The sequence below is a fragment of the Acinonyx jubatus genome, chromosome A1 (assembly GCF_027475565.1).
Source record: "Acinonyx jubatus isolate Ajub_Pintada_27869175 chromosome A1, VMU_Ajub_asm_v1.0, whole genome shotgun sequence".
Lineage (NCBI taxonomy): Eukaryota > Metazoa > Chordata > Mammalia > Carnivora > Felidae > Acinonyx > Acinonyx jubatus.
The window spans coordinates 136,589,241-136,606,194 of record NC_069380.1 but is presented as its reverse complement, the minus strand read 5'-3'; the positions used below and the strand labels follow the sequence as shown (position 1 = coordinate 136,606,194).

Below are 16,954 nucleotides of genomic sequence, written 5' to 3'. Positions count from 1 at the left end.
TCGGAGGAAAATGCTAGTGCTTCCCGATAGGAGCTCACCTCAGCAGGTTGTCACATCCCCACAGATTCCTCACTTCACAGAATTAGTTCTATGCCTCTTTCCTCCTCTTACATGACCTCATTTTGTTAATGAATATTTGCTTCACAAAAAGAGAATATACTTCCAATCAAATAAATATTAACTCCATTGTATGGAGCAACAAAAAGAGATCCACTAAGAGCACTTACATTCTAAGATGTGGGGTATCTCCCCAAATTCTTGGCATGAATTACTAGTATCAACTCCAGAATCTTTTAGAAAACAACTCCCCACGCTAACATAATATCTTCTGGTCCTGGAGACAGGTGAAAGGTACCAAGCTACCCAAGATGAAGTCAGCCTCCTGGGCTTTGATCTAAATCTGAACCCCCCACAATGACCAAGTCAAAGAAAGTAGTCCTGCTTTGGCCTTTTTAGCCAAGCAAGTGGGGTCATATTAGACCCAAGAAACGACCTTTTGGATTGGCTTTTTTTCCCCCTCGGTTGGCAGTCACGTGACTAAAGTAGGACAAAAATAAACAAAAAGCTCTGACTTCTATGCCAATATCCATTTATGCAGCATAAAATTATAAATTAATCACATTGAGTTTCATAAGCCAAACAAGAAAAACCAGTCCATTAAGATACACCAGGTAATGATACTCTGAATATATTTATATTTATTTGTAATTTTCAATGCACTTTCCCATTTTTTAACACCTGGTTAAGTCAAGGAAACCGCTGTATACGAATCTCCCTTTCTTCAGAATAACGACCAATCTGAACCATTGTAAGTAAAAAACGACACATCCCTCCTTCATTGACAATGTTGATGTCATCAACAGAGCAAACTTTACAGCCCCTTTACATTGTTTCTTTTACATGACTTCACTAAATCCTAATAACTACACAGTTAGGGTTTATCTATCATTGATTCAACAAAAATTTAGGGTGCCTGGCTGGCTCGGTTGATTCAATAATTTATATTCTTTCAGTGAGCATTATATACTGAAAATGTATCAGAAATACTACAATGGGTAAACAAATAGTTTCAGCCCGTAAGTGATACAGGATGGAGACCTAGGCAACAAATGATGACTACATATAAAATTCTAAATAATATTGTCAATAATCTTGGGGCGCCTGGGTGGCTCAGTTGGTTAAGTGTCCGACTTTGGCTCATCATGATCTCACAGTTCGTGAGTTCGAGCCCTGCATTGGGCTCTGTGCTGACAGTTCAGAGCCTGGAGCCCGCTTTGGATTCTGTGTTTCCCTCTCTCTGCACTCTTCCCCCACCCCACTCATGCTCGGTCTCTCTCTCCTTCAAAAATAAATTAAAAAAATTAAAAAAAATTTTTTAATATTGTTAATAATTTTAACCACCATATTATAAATTAATCGTGATCACAAAAGGCCCTAATGTAGATGGTGTCTCTCAAGAAGTGCTATTTTAGTTGTTGTTGTTTTTTTTTTTAAAGAAGTCCTGTTTAAGCTGAAACCTGAAAGATAAGTAGGGTTTAGGCTAGTGTTTTGCCAACTTTTCTCTTTATTATAGCTCCCTCTGAGCCTTTCAAGACTTTTTCCCCTAACTCCCCCCATGAAATGTTGATAATAAATACATCTGTCTATCTGCTCACATACTCTGTACTTTATACATGAGAACTAATGGTAAAACATAAACCAACATTAGCTTGTGATCTGGTTTATTTCTATTTTTCCACAATACTTGGAACACTTTATAGAAATAGGTTAAGAGAGAATCAATCTAACAAGTAGCCAAACTCACTTTGTGATGTCTTCAACTAGCTCGGAGTATCCGGCACGTAAAGCTAAGTCTAATGGGGTGGCACCTTCTTCATTGGGTAAAGCCAAAGCCTGGACTCCCCCAGGGAGACACAAGAGGAAACGAGACAGCTTAGGCAGGCCCCATCTCATAGCCAGGTGTAGAAGAGACTCTCTGCATAAAGACACTGAAAAGGAAAACACAGGATATTAGTTCCTCTATTCACAAACTTTGTCTTATACGTTTCATCCAAGATAACCATGTCTTTAGACATAATACAGAATGTTAGAAATGGAAGGAAGCATCAAAAGCATCTAATCCAAACACCTCATTTCATATATGTGGACACGTCAAGTGATTTGTCCAAAGTTAGACAGCCAGTAGGTGCTGGAGACAGTCTGGCCCAGGGCTGGCTCATCGGTAGCCCAGTGCTGCTCCTACCCACTACAGTGCACACTCACGTCCCTTTTCCCAAGTGCAGTAAACTCGTCCGGGAAAACAAGTGCTAGGTGCACACGGCCCTTCAGAAACACGCCAAGGTGCCCTTTAAGGAGATACTGCTATTTCAGTAGGGCAGACTCTAAGAGGCCCCAACTGTAAAGGAGCCCCCGTTCCCACTCTTCATCCTCAGAGGTGCTCTGCCCCCGATGAGAAGGTGGGTCAGCAATGGGTTTCCTGTGTCCAGAATACTTGAGACCATGGTCTTTCCCAAACTTCATAGAGGCGCTTTCACCCATCTGTTAGATAATTTCAGGGCTGGCAAAGCCACTTTGGTGCTCTGCTTTAAAAAGTCAGCCTGTGCCTTTTCACACACCCCCTGACAGAAGGTTCCTGATGGATCTGTGTATCTGAGTTTTCACCGTGGTGTTTGCTACTTTACATTATGGTTGTCTCCTGTGTGTATCAGTGTACAGACTGAGGAATTTTGTTTTTTAATCTCAACACCCAGCGTAGTATGTGACAAACTGAAGTCATCCAGTATTTGTGAGTTGAACAGCAACTGTTAGAATCTCCGTGATTTGTCTATGTTAAAAGTGCCTGATTTGTACAGAATTTGTACACCGACGTTTCTACTGCAACACCCAGTGCTTGGAACACAGATGGCTCATGATAAAGATTACACTGGACATACAGAGAAAAGTGAATATGCTTACGTTAAAAAAAAAGTAGGCCCATGAACTCCGTAGGCATCAAGACACCCCTTGAAACAAACCTAGCCTTCACAAACTAAACCTGAAAATCCTAACACTCGGTATCTGTTGGAATAAGCATGCAGTAAGAATTTGAATCATACGTACCCCTTAAGTTGAGTCATGTTACTGGCTGAAGTTCTAATAGGCAAGAGGAACAGAGCACACTGCATCGTACCGAAGAGAAAGGCCAGCAGGGGAGGGACCCATGTCTTCTACCCCAGTGTAGTGTCAACCACATGTATGTGCTCTAGAAATAGCTGCCTGTTGAATGAACGAATATATGACCAACGGGGCCCTTTCCCTGTTGAGTACCCATAAAAGTTAGCTTTTCACAGATGACTGCAGGTGCTATTTGGAGCACCTACCGTCCGGCCTTAGTTCCGCCTCTGACACCTCGACTAAAATCTGTGAACAAAAACTACATACTCTCATGGAGTCTTGACACTGAGGACAAAGACTACCTACTTCTCCACACAGTTCACAGTCTCCGTGAACATGACTTTACTTTTCCATTGTCTTCCTTAACATAACCCCACGAGTAACCAACCCCAGGAGACTCTTCCCTGGGCAAACGATGGTATATTCATCATCCCTTCAAGACCCATCAACTGTTCTGCAAAAAGCATCAAGAAGCTTAAACCCTGAAACCAAGCTTTATGATATCATGATCCTTATCGAGTCCTAATCCAACTCTCTTCCCTGCCTACTGCCACTCTTCTGCCTTAGAAGACCATCATCAAGCCCAACTTCAAGTTCTCATGACATTCCAACCCTGCCCTCCCCCCTTGAAGAGCCCGGTAAGGCCGTGTAAAGGTGTTGTTCTGTCTTTCCAGGGTAGGGAGTTAACTCAGCTTTCTTTTCCCCAGCAGGCTGTGCTGATGCTACTTGGAGAGCTAGCATCCAACAACATCTGAATTTCAAACAATTAGAAGGAAATACGCCACTACAAAAAAAGCAGAAGAAAACTGCTTTGCTTTTATCTTTAGTGGGGTTTTCCTTAACGTTATTTCTTAACGTTATTCTGAGAGCGAGAAAGAGTGCTCACAAGTAGGGGAGGGGCAGAGAGAAGGAGAGACAGAATCCCAAGCAGGCTCTGTACCATCATTGTAGAACCCGATGCAGGGCTTGAACTCATGAACTGTGAGATCATGACTTGAGCTGAGATCAAGAGTTGGACGCTCAACCAATTGAGGCACCCAGATGCCCCTAGGGGTTTATATTATTTATCTAGATCAAGAACGTACAGCCAGCCTTTAAAAAAAAAAAAAAAAAAGTTTTTTTCTAGTTGCAATTCATTTTTTTAATTTATTTATTTTTTTAATTTACATCCAAGTTAGTTAGCATATAGTGCAAGAAGGACTTCAGGAGTAGATTCCAGTGATTCAACCCCTATGCATAACACCCAGTGCTCATCCCCACAAGTGTCTTCTTTAATGCTCCTTCCCCTTTTAGCGCATCCCCCCACCCACAACCCCTCCAGCAACCCTCAGTTTGTTCTCTGTGTTTGAGGCTCTTATGTTTTGTCCCCCTTCTTATTTTTACATTATTTTTGCATCCCCATAAAGCCTTCTATCTCAAATATGTAAGAAGTCCTCGCAGGGAAAAGCGCAACTTCACAGTGCATTTGCTCCCTGTCTGTGTGACACAGCACAGACCCCCTGGCCCCATAAGAGGACAACTGAAATGTCAAAACAGCTAAAAACAAAGTGTGCACCCCTGCTAGGTATCTGTTTAATATACTTGATACCTTCAAAAGGCTATTGAAGAAGTGATGTTTATTTTATCCTTTAAACTCATTTTATTAGAAAGTCGGATTTTCCTTCTGAACAGATTCCCAACAAGGCATGTTTGAGAACATTTCCATGTATCCCCCCTTCTTAAAAATGAGGAAGAGACCAGTTAGGATCCGGTAATGAAACCAACACACATGCACAAGGACACTCCCGAACATGTATGTCAGCATTAGATCATAACCAGCTACCCTAGGATGGAATTTCTAAGTCCTAGATCCCAATTTGAATCTGGTGACAAATATCACATGGGTCTATGGGATACAATTTTCTTCCAAGAAAAAGACCAAAAACGGAATATCTAAACCTAAGCCAGGCCTTTTTTTTTTTTTTTTAAGTTTCTTTCTTTATTTTGAAAGAGCAAGAGAGTACAAGTAAGGGTAGGGGCGGAGAGAGAATCCCCAGCAGGCTCTGCACTGTAAGTGCAGGACCCGATGTGGGGCTCAATCTCAGGAACTGTGAGATTATGATTTGAGCCTAAACTAAGTGTCCAACGCTTAACCAACTGAGCCACCTAGGTGTCCCTGCATTCCCTTTAAAATCAAACCATTGATAAACTCAAGTATGGTGTCAATCATTTAAATGCAACTCCCCTACACTGCCTGGGGGCAGTGACGCACAAGCCCTTGAACCTGGGAAGTAGATCAGTGTATTTAATCTGGCTGACAGTGCGGGTGTGGGGAGAAGTTTCCTCCTCTGGAGCACTTTCCAGGACTGTTCTGCTAATCCAGCTCCCTACTCCCCTCCTCAGGCTCCAATCTCACATCTACTTCTTAAGACAGCACAGCAAACTTGTGGGACTGAACTGCTCACTGCTCAAACTGTCCTTCCCTCCCAAACTCCCCACTTCCCGGGAAGGTGGGAAGGCAGAGGAAGAGAGGATCTTCTGTTCTTTGGAGAAAACAAGTAAGAAACTGACCAAAATGTGTTGAGAGAGAGCTTTCTCATTCAGTAGGAAAGTTCAGAGCCTAGAATCAGGCAAACAGCCTGAAATAGGAAACACTGTGACATATATAAATAATTCTGCTTGTTATAGAGTTTCAGATTCTTAACAGCGGTCAGGAAAACAAGCTGTGAAAAGAGGTTATACAATTTGGCAGACATGGGAAGGAGGGTGTTTAAAATGTTGTTTTTAACCAAATAAATATGCCTCATCCTGTCTGGCTGGTGCCAGGAGTTACGTGCACTAATGTTTCTAAAACAGAATTACTAGTAATTGTTCTAATGGCAAACAGTAGAAGATATGACCTGTCACATCCTGGGAGTAAGATCACCCAGGCACAAAACAAGAAGTGAGCAGGCTGCGACATTCAACCAGCATTTCCCGTCACGGCAAAAAAGGGAGGCTCATCTGCCCCAGACAGAGGAGGAGGTACAAAGCCCAAGCCTCTGGCTGTGCCATACCTCAGTTTCTCTGCCTCGAAAATGAGGCTGTCACATCAAAGGCACAAGTTCCTGGCCCTGACTGACCAGGGATCCAGCATCCATGAAATCCAGCACACACCAAGGGACCTCCCAGAGCGCGTGAGCACAGGAGCAGAGACAGTGTGGCTGTTGCTAGAGGAGAGTGACTTTATATACTGTTCAGTCCAAATCTGGGACCGTTGTAGCTTCACAAGGTCCGTCTATGCCTTGACGTTAGCAGAAAGTTCAGGTTGCAAGACTGAAAACTGAATGATCAAGCCCTCAGGAATTCACAGTCACTGCTACAGGAAACGTAAATCGGCATAACCACTTTGGAAAACACGTCGGGATCGTCTATTAAATTTACCCAAGCTTATGTTGTATCTGACTGAGCAATTCCACTCCCACTCAATAAACCCGCCTAGGACCAGGCTTTGTACACAGCAGCAAACACACAAAAAGATGCAAAATTGTCAAAACTAGAAGTGATTTCAATGTCCATCAACAAGAGATTCAACTGTAGAATAATCACACTAGTATCCTAACAACTGAAAATCAGACTAATGAAAAAAAAAAAAAACACAAGAAATATAAGGGTGCCTGGGTGGCTCAGTTGGTTGAGGGTCTGGCTCTTGATTTCAGCTCAGGTCATGATCCCAGGGTCCTGAGATCACGCCCCACAACAGGCTCTGCCCTGAACACAAAGCCTCCTTAGGAGTCTGTCTGTCTGTCTGTCTGTCTCTCTGCCTCTGCCCCTTTCCTTGTGTGCTCACTTCTTTCTCACTCTCTCGTGTAAAAAAAAAAAAAAAAAGAAAAAAGAAAAAAACTAAGAAATACAATGTTGGGGAAAAGTCACAGAAGAATACACAGAACATGTTTCAATTAACAACATTTTAAAAAGTGAAACCTAAGGCATACTTTTCAGGAATACACAGGGAGTAGAACTTCAAGGAAAAGCAAGGAAGGACTACTGTACAAGTCAGTGTTATCTCTCTGGGAGAAATAGGGGACCGTGAGTGAGACTTTGCTTCTTCTGGGATCTAAAGGCGCCCGTATGTCTCTCCCCCCACGTGCAGAGAGCTGTGTTTAAGCCTCTCCCCAGGACAATTAAAACAGAATTTCTGGTGGTGGCACCCAAGCATTAGCTTTTTCCTAAAGATTCCCAAGCGATTCTTGCAACATCAGGGTTAAGATCTGCTATTTTCAATAAGTAAGTGGTTAACAAAATGCCAAGCTCTGCTTTCTTTTTATACCACAGTCTTCCCAGTCATCTCTTAAGATCTATTGGCTAAAGCAAAATAAGTCAGAGAAAGACAGATATCATAGGACTTCACTCATATGTGGAATTTGAGAAACTCTACTGATGAAAACAGGAGAAGGGAAGGAAAAAGAAGATAAAAACAGAGGGAGGCAAACCCTAAGAGACTCTTAAATACAGAGAACTGAGGGCTGATAGAGGAGGTCGGGGTGGCTAAATGGGTGACAGGCATTAAGGAGGGCACTTTTATTAAGGAGGGCACTTTTCAGGATGAACGCTGGGTGTCAAATATAAGAGATGAATCAGTGGGTTGTACTCCTAAAGTCAAGGCTACACCGCGTGTTAATGAGAAAAATAAATTTTAAAAAGATTATCTAAAACATGTCACCAATAACAAAAAGAAGTTTGTAACTGATGCAAGGTATTTTTACTCTATGTTTGCTGCCAAACCAAGATATAACCTTAAATGCTGTAAACAAGATATTGAAAATAAGTGTGATAGAGACAATAATCTAGAAGCAAATATTTTTAAATACAATTTAATTCAGAAGTACTTCTACATTGCAGGACTTAATAATATTCCGTAACTTGTGAGTGGAGTCATTGAAATGTCTTCAACACTTTAAGTTTATGAATAACAAAAGACATTTTTTAATTCACATATAACCCAATCATTAAAATAAGTTGTCCTCTCATTTCCAAAACCACATATATACTGATGGAGGCCTCAATTTTTGCATTTAAGCCACTCAGTAAACAAACATTGAATGAACCTAGTACCAGATGCCGGACCCAGTGGCTGCAAAGATGGGCAGGTCCCTTGTCTTCCAATAGCATGCTGTCAACCCACTTCCGTTCAGAATAAATATCTGGCCCTTGAAGTCACTGTATGATGAGCTACAGGTCTAGGCTTAGACAGAAAGAGTATGAATAGAAATAAGGAAACTATTGGACCTATGAAGAAACTACTCTGCAGGATAATCAACCTCTATCATGTATCATGATTTGAAATTTTACAGGTGTTTATACAATGCCAAAATGATGAACAGAAAGTAAGGAGAATGAAAAAAGTATTGCCAAAAATTCTATGTAGCACAGGTGAGAATATATGACATGACACAATCTCCTCGCCCCACCCCTCCCGGACTCGCAACAAAATGGGAGGAGAAATCATGTATTATGGTAGCTTTCATTTAAGTGATCTCATCAGGACTTGGGTGTGTCAAGAAAAAATCAGCCTTCCACACGTAAGATCAGAGATTGTTGGGTCTAGGACAGGAACGGCAAGTATACACAGGTTCATAGGAAAGATAAGAAAGAGCACAGTACCAACATGGCAGGCATGGTTGGGTCATAAAGCCCAAGGCAGGAGGAGAGTAACAACCATAACTTTCTGCATCAGACATATAGGAGACACCCCAGTTAAAACCGCTGACTGCAGATATGGGAACACATCAATCACACAGTATCATTCCATAAAATTCACATTGCGATACATAATGCTGGAAGGCACTTTATGGAGTCTGCAGCTCTTAAAGGTTGGTTCCACTTTATTTTACCTTATGGAACTAGGACTAACACACTGAAACACTACAAAGTCCTTATCAGGACTCAACGATGGGCACCAATTTCTGGCCTTTGCTATCTGGGGGACATATCCAAACTGAATGATACAAGGTGGGTGTCAATATTCCATGTTCAGAATCCAGACACAACACTATAGGGCACAAAGGTGGACAGACAAAAGAACTGAACAATCTGGATTGCAACACTGAGAGACATGTGGCTCTGAGAGAGATGTGGCTCTTAAATTTTCAAGTTTAAGTTGCTTGATCCGGAGAAGCAAAGTGTTACCTTCCCAGCCTACTACCCAGGATTGTCAGGGTGATGTAATGAAAATAACACACGAGGCAGGGTTCTCACGAACTCTGGAAGCCAGTACTGGGGGGGACTTACCAGTAGTACACATTTATCTGATCTTTTTCATAGAAAAAGTACAACTGTCACTAAAGAGAGACATGATATACTGCAAAACAGTTTTCCTCTGGTTATAATTTAAAAGCATCAATTAAGAGAACCAGCCGTCTACTTAGGAGGGTGCTGTAACTGCATCGATGTAGGACACCAGATGAGCCATTAAGACAAATGTGCTAGAGCCCCATGCCTTGGGCAGCAGGCGGTTCTTAGGTGCCATAAGCGACAATTAGGTCATACGCCCCTTCCAGACTGTGCACTAGATTTTTTTTCATCATCTGTTAATATTTCTCCAAGCTCTTATTCGTGTTCTCCATGTATTCACTTATTTGCATTTGTTGACAGCCTACTATGGCACTGAGCGTTCTTTCCCCTCGCACCACAGGGGAGCCTGTGGAATTGCCAGGCCCCCCTCCAAGGGACCCTCCAAGCACGCTGTTCTGTTTGGGAGAGAAATGAAAATACATTACCATCTAACTGTATTATTGACAAGCAGAAAAACTGTAGACTCATCAAATCTTGGCAATGGCCTTTTGAAATCTGCACTGGGAGTCCGAGTTGAAGCACAACCAGGCCAGCTGTGGTCTACAGCTTGGCAGGGTCCACTCACTGCCCTCCCATGCAGTGGAAGCCAGAATTCTGTACAAAGGGCTAGACTGAGAAATATTTAACTTAATGGTTGTGAGTTACCCCACCAGTGGGGAGACCTCATCCTATCTTTCAGCACGAGGGGCATGCTCAGCTAGGGATATTCTGGTGAACCTAGAAGAGGAAGCTAGATGGAATAAACCGAGTAAGAAACCAGGGTTTAAGATGCTCCGTGCCTGGGATGAGGGTGAGGAGGTTGAAAGAGATCACGAGAAGTCCACATGAGCAGCTGTTGACATACGAATGAAAGCAAAGAAACAGACCAGCACAACCACCCTTTTTATTTCATGCTTGTCAGTTGCCAGTGACCGTAAGAACGTTACATCCCTCGTTTCCCCCTAACATTTATTATGTGACTTACATAGGTTATCTTATTTGATCCTGACACAAGGTAAGGCCTATTATTTTCCCCATTGAAGTGGAGCAGAAACTGAGATATGACACCATCAACTAATTGTCCAAGCTCATTCAGATACTAAATGGAGCACCGGGAATCTGAACCCAGGCTTTTCCACCCCCAAAACTCAAATTCTTAAAGGCAAAAAAATGATTATGTAAAAGATGGCAAAAACAAGAAGGGCAGTGAAGATAGAACTTAAGTCAACAAAGCAAGAGTCAGGAAACCAAGCATAAAGAACTAAGCCACACCCCTCCTAAGGATGCAGGCTCATACCCCACTGTGCACAAGTTGGCCAGCTAGGTCAACACAGAGAGAGAGAGAGAGAGAGAGAGAGAGAGACAGACAGACAGACAGACACACACACACACACACACACACACACCACGGTCTCATGACAGGTCTGCAAATTAAAGTTTCTACTGCTACAGGGGTGCCTGGGTGGCTCAGTCGGTTAAGCGTCTGACTTCAGCTCAGGTCACGATCTCGCGGTCCGTGAGTTCGAGCCCCGCGTCGGGCTCTGGGCTGATGGCTCAGAGCCTGGAGCCTGCTTCTGATTCTGTGTCTCCCTTTCTCTCTGCCCCTCCCCCGTTCATGCTCTGTCTCTCTCTGTCTCAAAAATAAATAAACGTTAAAAAAAAATTTTTTTAATAAAAAATTAAAAAAAAAAGTTTCTACTGCTACAAAGGAAGGGCAGAGAAAGCAAGTATGTGAGTATCATTATAAACTAGAACCCAGGGCAGGATTACAAAAGATTGGGGGGGGGGGGGTTCTACCTATATAGCCTCATGATCACATAAAGGCCCACATTTAAAGAGTCAAGGCAAGGCCCTTCACAGTTCACTGGGACCACATACAGCAGGTCACTGCCAAAGGACAGAGGTTGGTTATTTCCCTAAGAACATCTCCTCACTTCTGCCTCACTGCCCACCTCCTTTCCAAGTCTGTCCCACCTACCTGTTCAACCATCAGCCTTTAATCTGCAAGCCTTGGTAGTTTTAAAGCCAATTATTTATTTTTTTAAAATAAAGTAACACAAGGACAGCTGCTAACATTCAAATCCTCTTCAAGAAATCTAGGGAAAAGAAGCAAAAATTTTATTTTTTTTCCTTGAGTATCAGCAGAATCCTTGGATACCGCCATTTGCAAATTCAGTGTTAGTCCCCTGAGTGCAATCAAAACAGTCATATGTAGGGGCGTCTGCGTGGCGCAGTCGGTTAAGCGGCCGACTTCAGCTCAGGTCACGATCTCGCGGTCCATGAGTTCGAGCCCCGCGCCAGGCTCTGGGCTGATGGCTCAGAGCCTGGAGCCTGTTTCCGATTCTGTGTCTCCCTCTCTCTCTGCCCCTCCCCCGTTCACGCTCTGTCTCTCTCTGTCCCAAAAATAAATAAACGTTGGGAAAAAAAAAAAATAAATAAATAAATAAATAAAACCAGTCATATGTATCCTGCTGTTTGAAGGGTTTCCAGATGAGAGAAGCAGGGATGGGACATGGCCACCCAGAGGTAAATCCCAAAACCTTCCATTGTCCTAAATCCTTTAGGAAGCACATTAGGGCAGGGCGTTTGAAAAAGCAGGAGCTTCCACTTACATTGTTTTCCCTTGAAAACTATGAGAGAGGGAGAAAGTAACCTGAATACAACCCTCTGTTCTATCTCTTATGTGAGAACTAATAGATAATTCTCAATTCCAGTCTAAGGGCCATTAATGCCAGGTAAAAGTAGGAAGCTTATTATTTAAGGAAATCTTTCAGCTGCCTTCTCATCTTTAAAATATAATGCCTTAAACAGACAATGTGCTTAATAAGGCTTTAACTGAAAAATAAATTCAAATTACTTGATGAGGGGTTCCTTTTCCTTGAGAGTTCAATTCAGTATTAAATTCTTAACTGCCAGAAAACCCATTCCTTAACAATAAAAGGCTTAAAAAGCAGGGGGGGGGGGGGTGGGGAGGGACGGGTAGGTGGAAGACATAGAAAACATTCTTAAAGATTTAAAACTTCAGGAGGCCTGGCTGGCTCAGCCAGCAGAGCACGCAAGTCTTGATCTCAGGGTTGTGAGTTCAAGCCCTACATTGGGTGTAGACATTACTTAAAAACAAAATCTTAAAAATAAAGACTGAAAATGTCACAAATGATGCATATTTGTATACAAGCCTAAGTAATGTGTAACACTTTTACCAATTTAACATGGAACCTATTCTATTTTTTTCCAACTCTTTTTTTTTATGAAATTTATTGTCAAATTGGTTTCCATACAACACCCAGTGCTCATCCCAAAATATGCCCTCTTCAATACCCATCACCTACCCTCCCCTCCCTCCCACCCCCCTTATCATGGAACCTATTCTAAAAAACATTCTCTCCACCACTAGCATTCATGCAGTAGGTTACCTTAGCAACTGGAGAAATCGAATTTCAGCTTAAAATGTCAGAAAAGGAAGTGCGGAGATGTTTGTTCCATGAGATACTATCAGAAGTAACACAAGGCTAGAAAGTAATATTGAGTGTATATGTAACTGCTTGAAAAATGTCAAGATTTCCAAGAAAAACAATTAAAACCTCAGAGTTAGTGGATACCTGTCATGCATTAATTTCCATACTCCTCAATCTTGTTTAAACTGAAAACCTGTATTTTGTAAGAAATCTGTCCTTTATGGGTTTCCTATCCACTGGTAGGACACCAGCTGATGTTATTTAAAATTTGCCATCCAGTGCAAAGCTTCAGGGCTCAAAAGCAAAGCTGACCTATCACAGTCTGTGGGACACTAAGTCAGTCCTCAAGTTCATTATGCCATCTCCTGGCTACTAAGACCTAGAACACAAGTCAAGGCCAACCAACAGGGCGATGCTCCTGAGCCTTGCTCTATTTTTTTCTATTTCTGCAGCCAGCAAATTGTACTCAAGGATAAAAACGCCAGCCAAGCTCTATTTCAAGTGTTACACAAATCTTGCTTCTTACTGGTTACAGTTCTCTTTCCTCTATTCAAAGAAAGGTCAACAGATATTTTCCTTTGTCAAACATTGCTGGCCCACACGTTTCCTTCTGCTCTTGCCTAGAAAGGTGAGGATTCTGGGTGTGTGGCTTCAAGCATGATGTAGATGTCACAGAAAAGTGACACTTTCCACTGAGTCTTTAGTTAAGAACCTTTAATTCTCGGGGCACCTGGGTGGCTCAGTTGGTTAAGTGTCCAACTTCGCTCAGGTCACGATCTCATAGTCTGTGACTTAGAGCCCCGCATCCGGCTCTGTGCTGACAGCTCGGAGCCTGGAGCCTGCTTCAGATTCTGTGTCTCCCTCTCTCCCTGCCCCTCACCCGCTCACACTCTGTCTCTCTCTCTCAAAAATAAACATTAAAAAAAATTTTTTAATAATAAAAAAGAAAATTTATTTCTCAATTAATGGCTTTTCCTAAAATAAAACTGCTCTTTAAACCCCTTAAAGTAACACTAAACAATCAAGACACGTTTTAACCAATGCTGAATGACCCACACTTTTGTAAACTTCCTTCCAAAGTTCTTTTGGCCTTCTGCGTTTCTCTTCCTTTTCCCCTCCTTAGTTGTCAAGTGTAGAAAAACAAAGATTCTGCAACTAATTTACGAAGATCCTATTAACAAAACAGAGCACCACGTTAACCATCCTTCTTCGTAAGAGCATGACCACTCCATTAAACTTATGGTCCCTGACAAGGCTTCTACTTTTCCTGTCAGTCAAGATTAACCACAAGGTGACTGGTTTTTGCACAGACCACTGGTACTTAGACTTATCCTTACAACATGTACTCTGCAACCAGCACATTCCTTTAATTACTGGATTCTCAAAGATTCTCATCTTCGAAATCAATAATTAAATTAATAAATTATCTAAGCTGCTTTCAGTGGGTATTACCAGTTCCACCCATTACTTTTTGGGGGGGATGGCTCCAGAAAGAGAAGCTGGTTCCCTGAACAGAGCAGTTGTGTTTAGATCTAAGACACCCCTGCAGAAAAGTTTCAAAAACTCAATTGGCTTTCCCTAGAACTTTCTTCATGTCATCAACTGTAAAGGCAAGAATAAAGTTTGACTCTTTAAACTTGATAGAACGTAACAGACAGAATTTTCTTTTTTTTATTCAAAAAGTATACAATGTATGCCCTGCAGATTCGATTCAAGGTATCACTTTTCTTAAATGTTCCCACCACAAAAAGGAAATGGTAATGATGTAACAGGATGTAGTTGTTACATAATGCTATAGCTGTAATCATTTTGTAATACATACATGAATCAAAACACATGGTACACCTTAAACTTACACAGTGTTATATGTCAACTCTGTCTCAATGAAACTGGAAAAAAAGATTTTATGTTTTCATAATTGGAATAATAAAGAGTTCCATCTTTCCCATAACTAAAAATTTGTACCTATAATGAAACCTTTGAACATATGAATTATTTTACCTAGAGAACTACAGAAAAGTCCAAATTCGCTTTTCCTAATAATTTACTTTGGCAAAAAAGGTCTTGAATCTGGAAATTGTTGCTATATATTGGTGTATCTGTTTTTTTTTTTTTTAAGATTTTACTTTTAAGCGATCTCCACACCCAATGTGGGGCACAAACTCATAACCTTGAGGTCAAGAGTCGCACACTCCACACTGAGCTAGCCAGGCGCCCCATACATATTGGTTTATAAATGTAAATATATGCTGAGAGAGAGAATCTTGACATGAGTTTGTTTTTAAGATGAGTGGGCTTATTTTTCTTATATCAAAAAGCTTAAGCAAGACAACATCTACTTATTCCATAGGTTGGGATAGGAGCTATTATATTCCTAAAGGCAATGCCATCAGTCTTCCAAGATAGTATTTCTAGTCCCTTTGGGCTCTTTACTCAAATGGTAGCCTTCTCACTAGAGATGGCAAGGTTGGTGCTTTCCAGCCATGTCAGGCTTCTGGGAACACAACTGAAGTAAATGACACAGTTGAGCAGGAAGGGAAGACTAACTCACAAGTTATCTGAGCACCAAGAGAAAGAAACCAAGGGTTTTATCCCAGTTAATCTAATTGTCAAAACTATGCCAATCACTGAGAAAAGCTCTCTGTCCAATAAAAAGAACAAAACAAAACAACAAAAACCCACCAAGCAAAACACCCAAAACAAACAAAAAAGATCAACTGTAGCATCTTATTGAATATATATGACTATACTCCAAGTTTTACTGCAAATATAGGGTCCTGAGATCCTGCAAAAGCTTTTATCATGAAAGCTATTTCACAGGAAGAAATAGGTTTAATTTTATGAAATAGAAATTCAATTTTATTTATGACACAAAATTAAATAAAACGAGGGATATTTCCTTCCTTAGAACATATGATAAAGTTGCACTGTGAGTACTGATGGGTAAGAAGCAGGGCCAAGAAAAGTCTCTGCTTTTCTTTACGAGACACAACACTCTGCTCAGACTGGCCCTCCTCCAGGATCTGAGGCCTTGAAGATAACACTCAGTGATTAAAAAGGCAAGAAAGTGAGGGATTACAAAGTGCAAAAAGCAAAGAAATACAGTAATCCTTCCCAGTAAGGTTTCCATCAGATTCTTCCAAAGCGAAGTCATTATAGAAATAAATTCTCATTCAGCACATCCATTTATCCGGCAAAAAAACATAAATAAATAAATAAACCCAAAGAATTTTTAAGTGCCAGTGGTGAAGCTTTACATTGTTTCTGGGTAAGTGGTAGGAGAAATAATTACTAGGAAAAAAAAGTTGTTTCCAACTAATGATGCCACCACTATCGCTTAACGCACAATAAACTTCAGTAGGCCTTATGCCACAGCTCCTTAATTTATTATTTTTCTACCTTGAAGACAAACAACACTAACAAAATAGATACCTTAGGAAAAGATGTATTGAGCACGTAAAAGATTTAAACTGCTCAGATTAAACCTCTGCTAAATTGAAAACAAGGGACCAAGTTGTTGACACAGGACACACACCTCCACCCATGGAAGGACCCAATGTAAAGCTACACACACAGTAATTCCTTGAGAGAAATCCAAGAACTAAGTGAAAGACTCCCATGCACAGGGGGCATGAGAAAACACCCACATCGGAACAGGTACAAAAGGCTGAGACACACTCATCATGAATTCTAGCCTTGGCAAAACACAATACAATCAAGAGGGAACCCCAACTCCTAGCTTCTCCTAAGGAATGGAAGGTCTGGGTCACATCTAGCACCCCAACTTTTAAAGCTTTCACCTGGCTGTGAAAGCCAATGTGGTTTGCATCCGTGAGTCCTACAGGACTGTAGCAACAAAGACACAGTTCTTAACAGAAGAGCACTCAGCACAACTATGCCCTCAGGGCTCAGCATAGAGGAAGCAGGCATAAAGACACAGCTCCCAGTCTTTCCCTGGAAGGGATTTGAGTGCATACTTTATAAACTGCTGCAAAAGGGTCCACTTTCCAATTAGCATGCATCTAGGAGCTGACTGTGAGCCTCCCTGGACCCCA

General features: G+C 41.5%; 1 protein-coding gene across 1 annotated transcript in view; it reads right to left on the bottom strand.

The window, feature by feature from the left end:
- The window catches only part of ARHGEF28 (Rho guanine nucleotide exchange factor 28), a 304,554-nt gene that overhangs the window by 155,400 nt on the left and 132,200 nt on the right, over positions 1 to 16,954 (bottom strand). Inside the window, exon 5 of the mRNA XM_027040097.2 lies at positions 1,805 to 1,988. Coding sequence (XP_026895898.1) covers positions 1,805 to 1,988 — 184 coding nt within the window. The remainder of the gene's footprint in view (positions 1 to 1,804; positions 1,989 to 16,954) is intronic.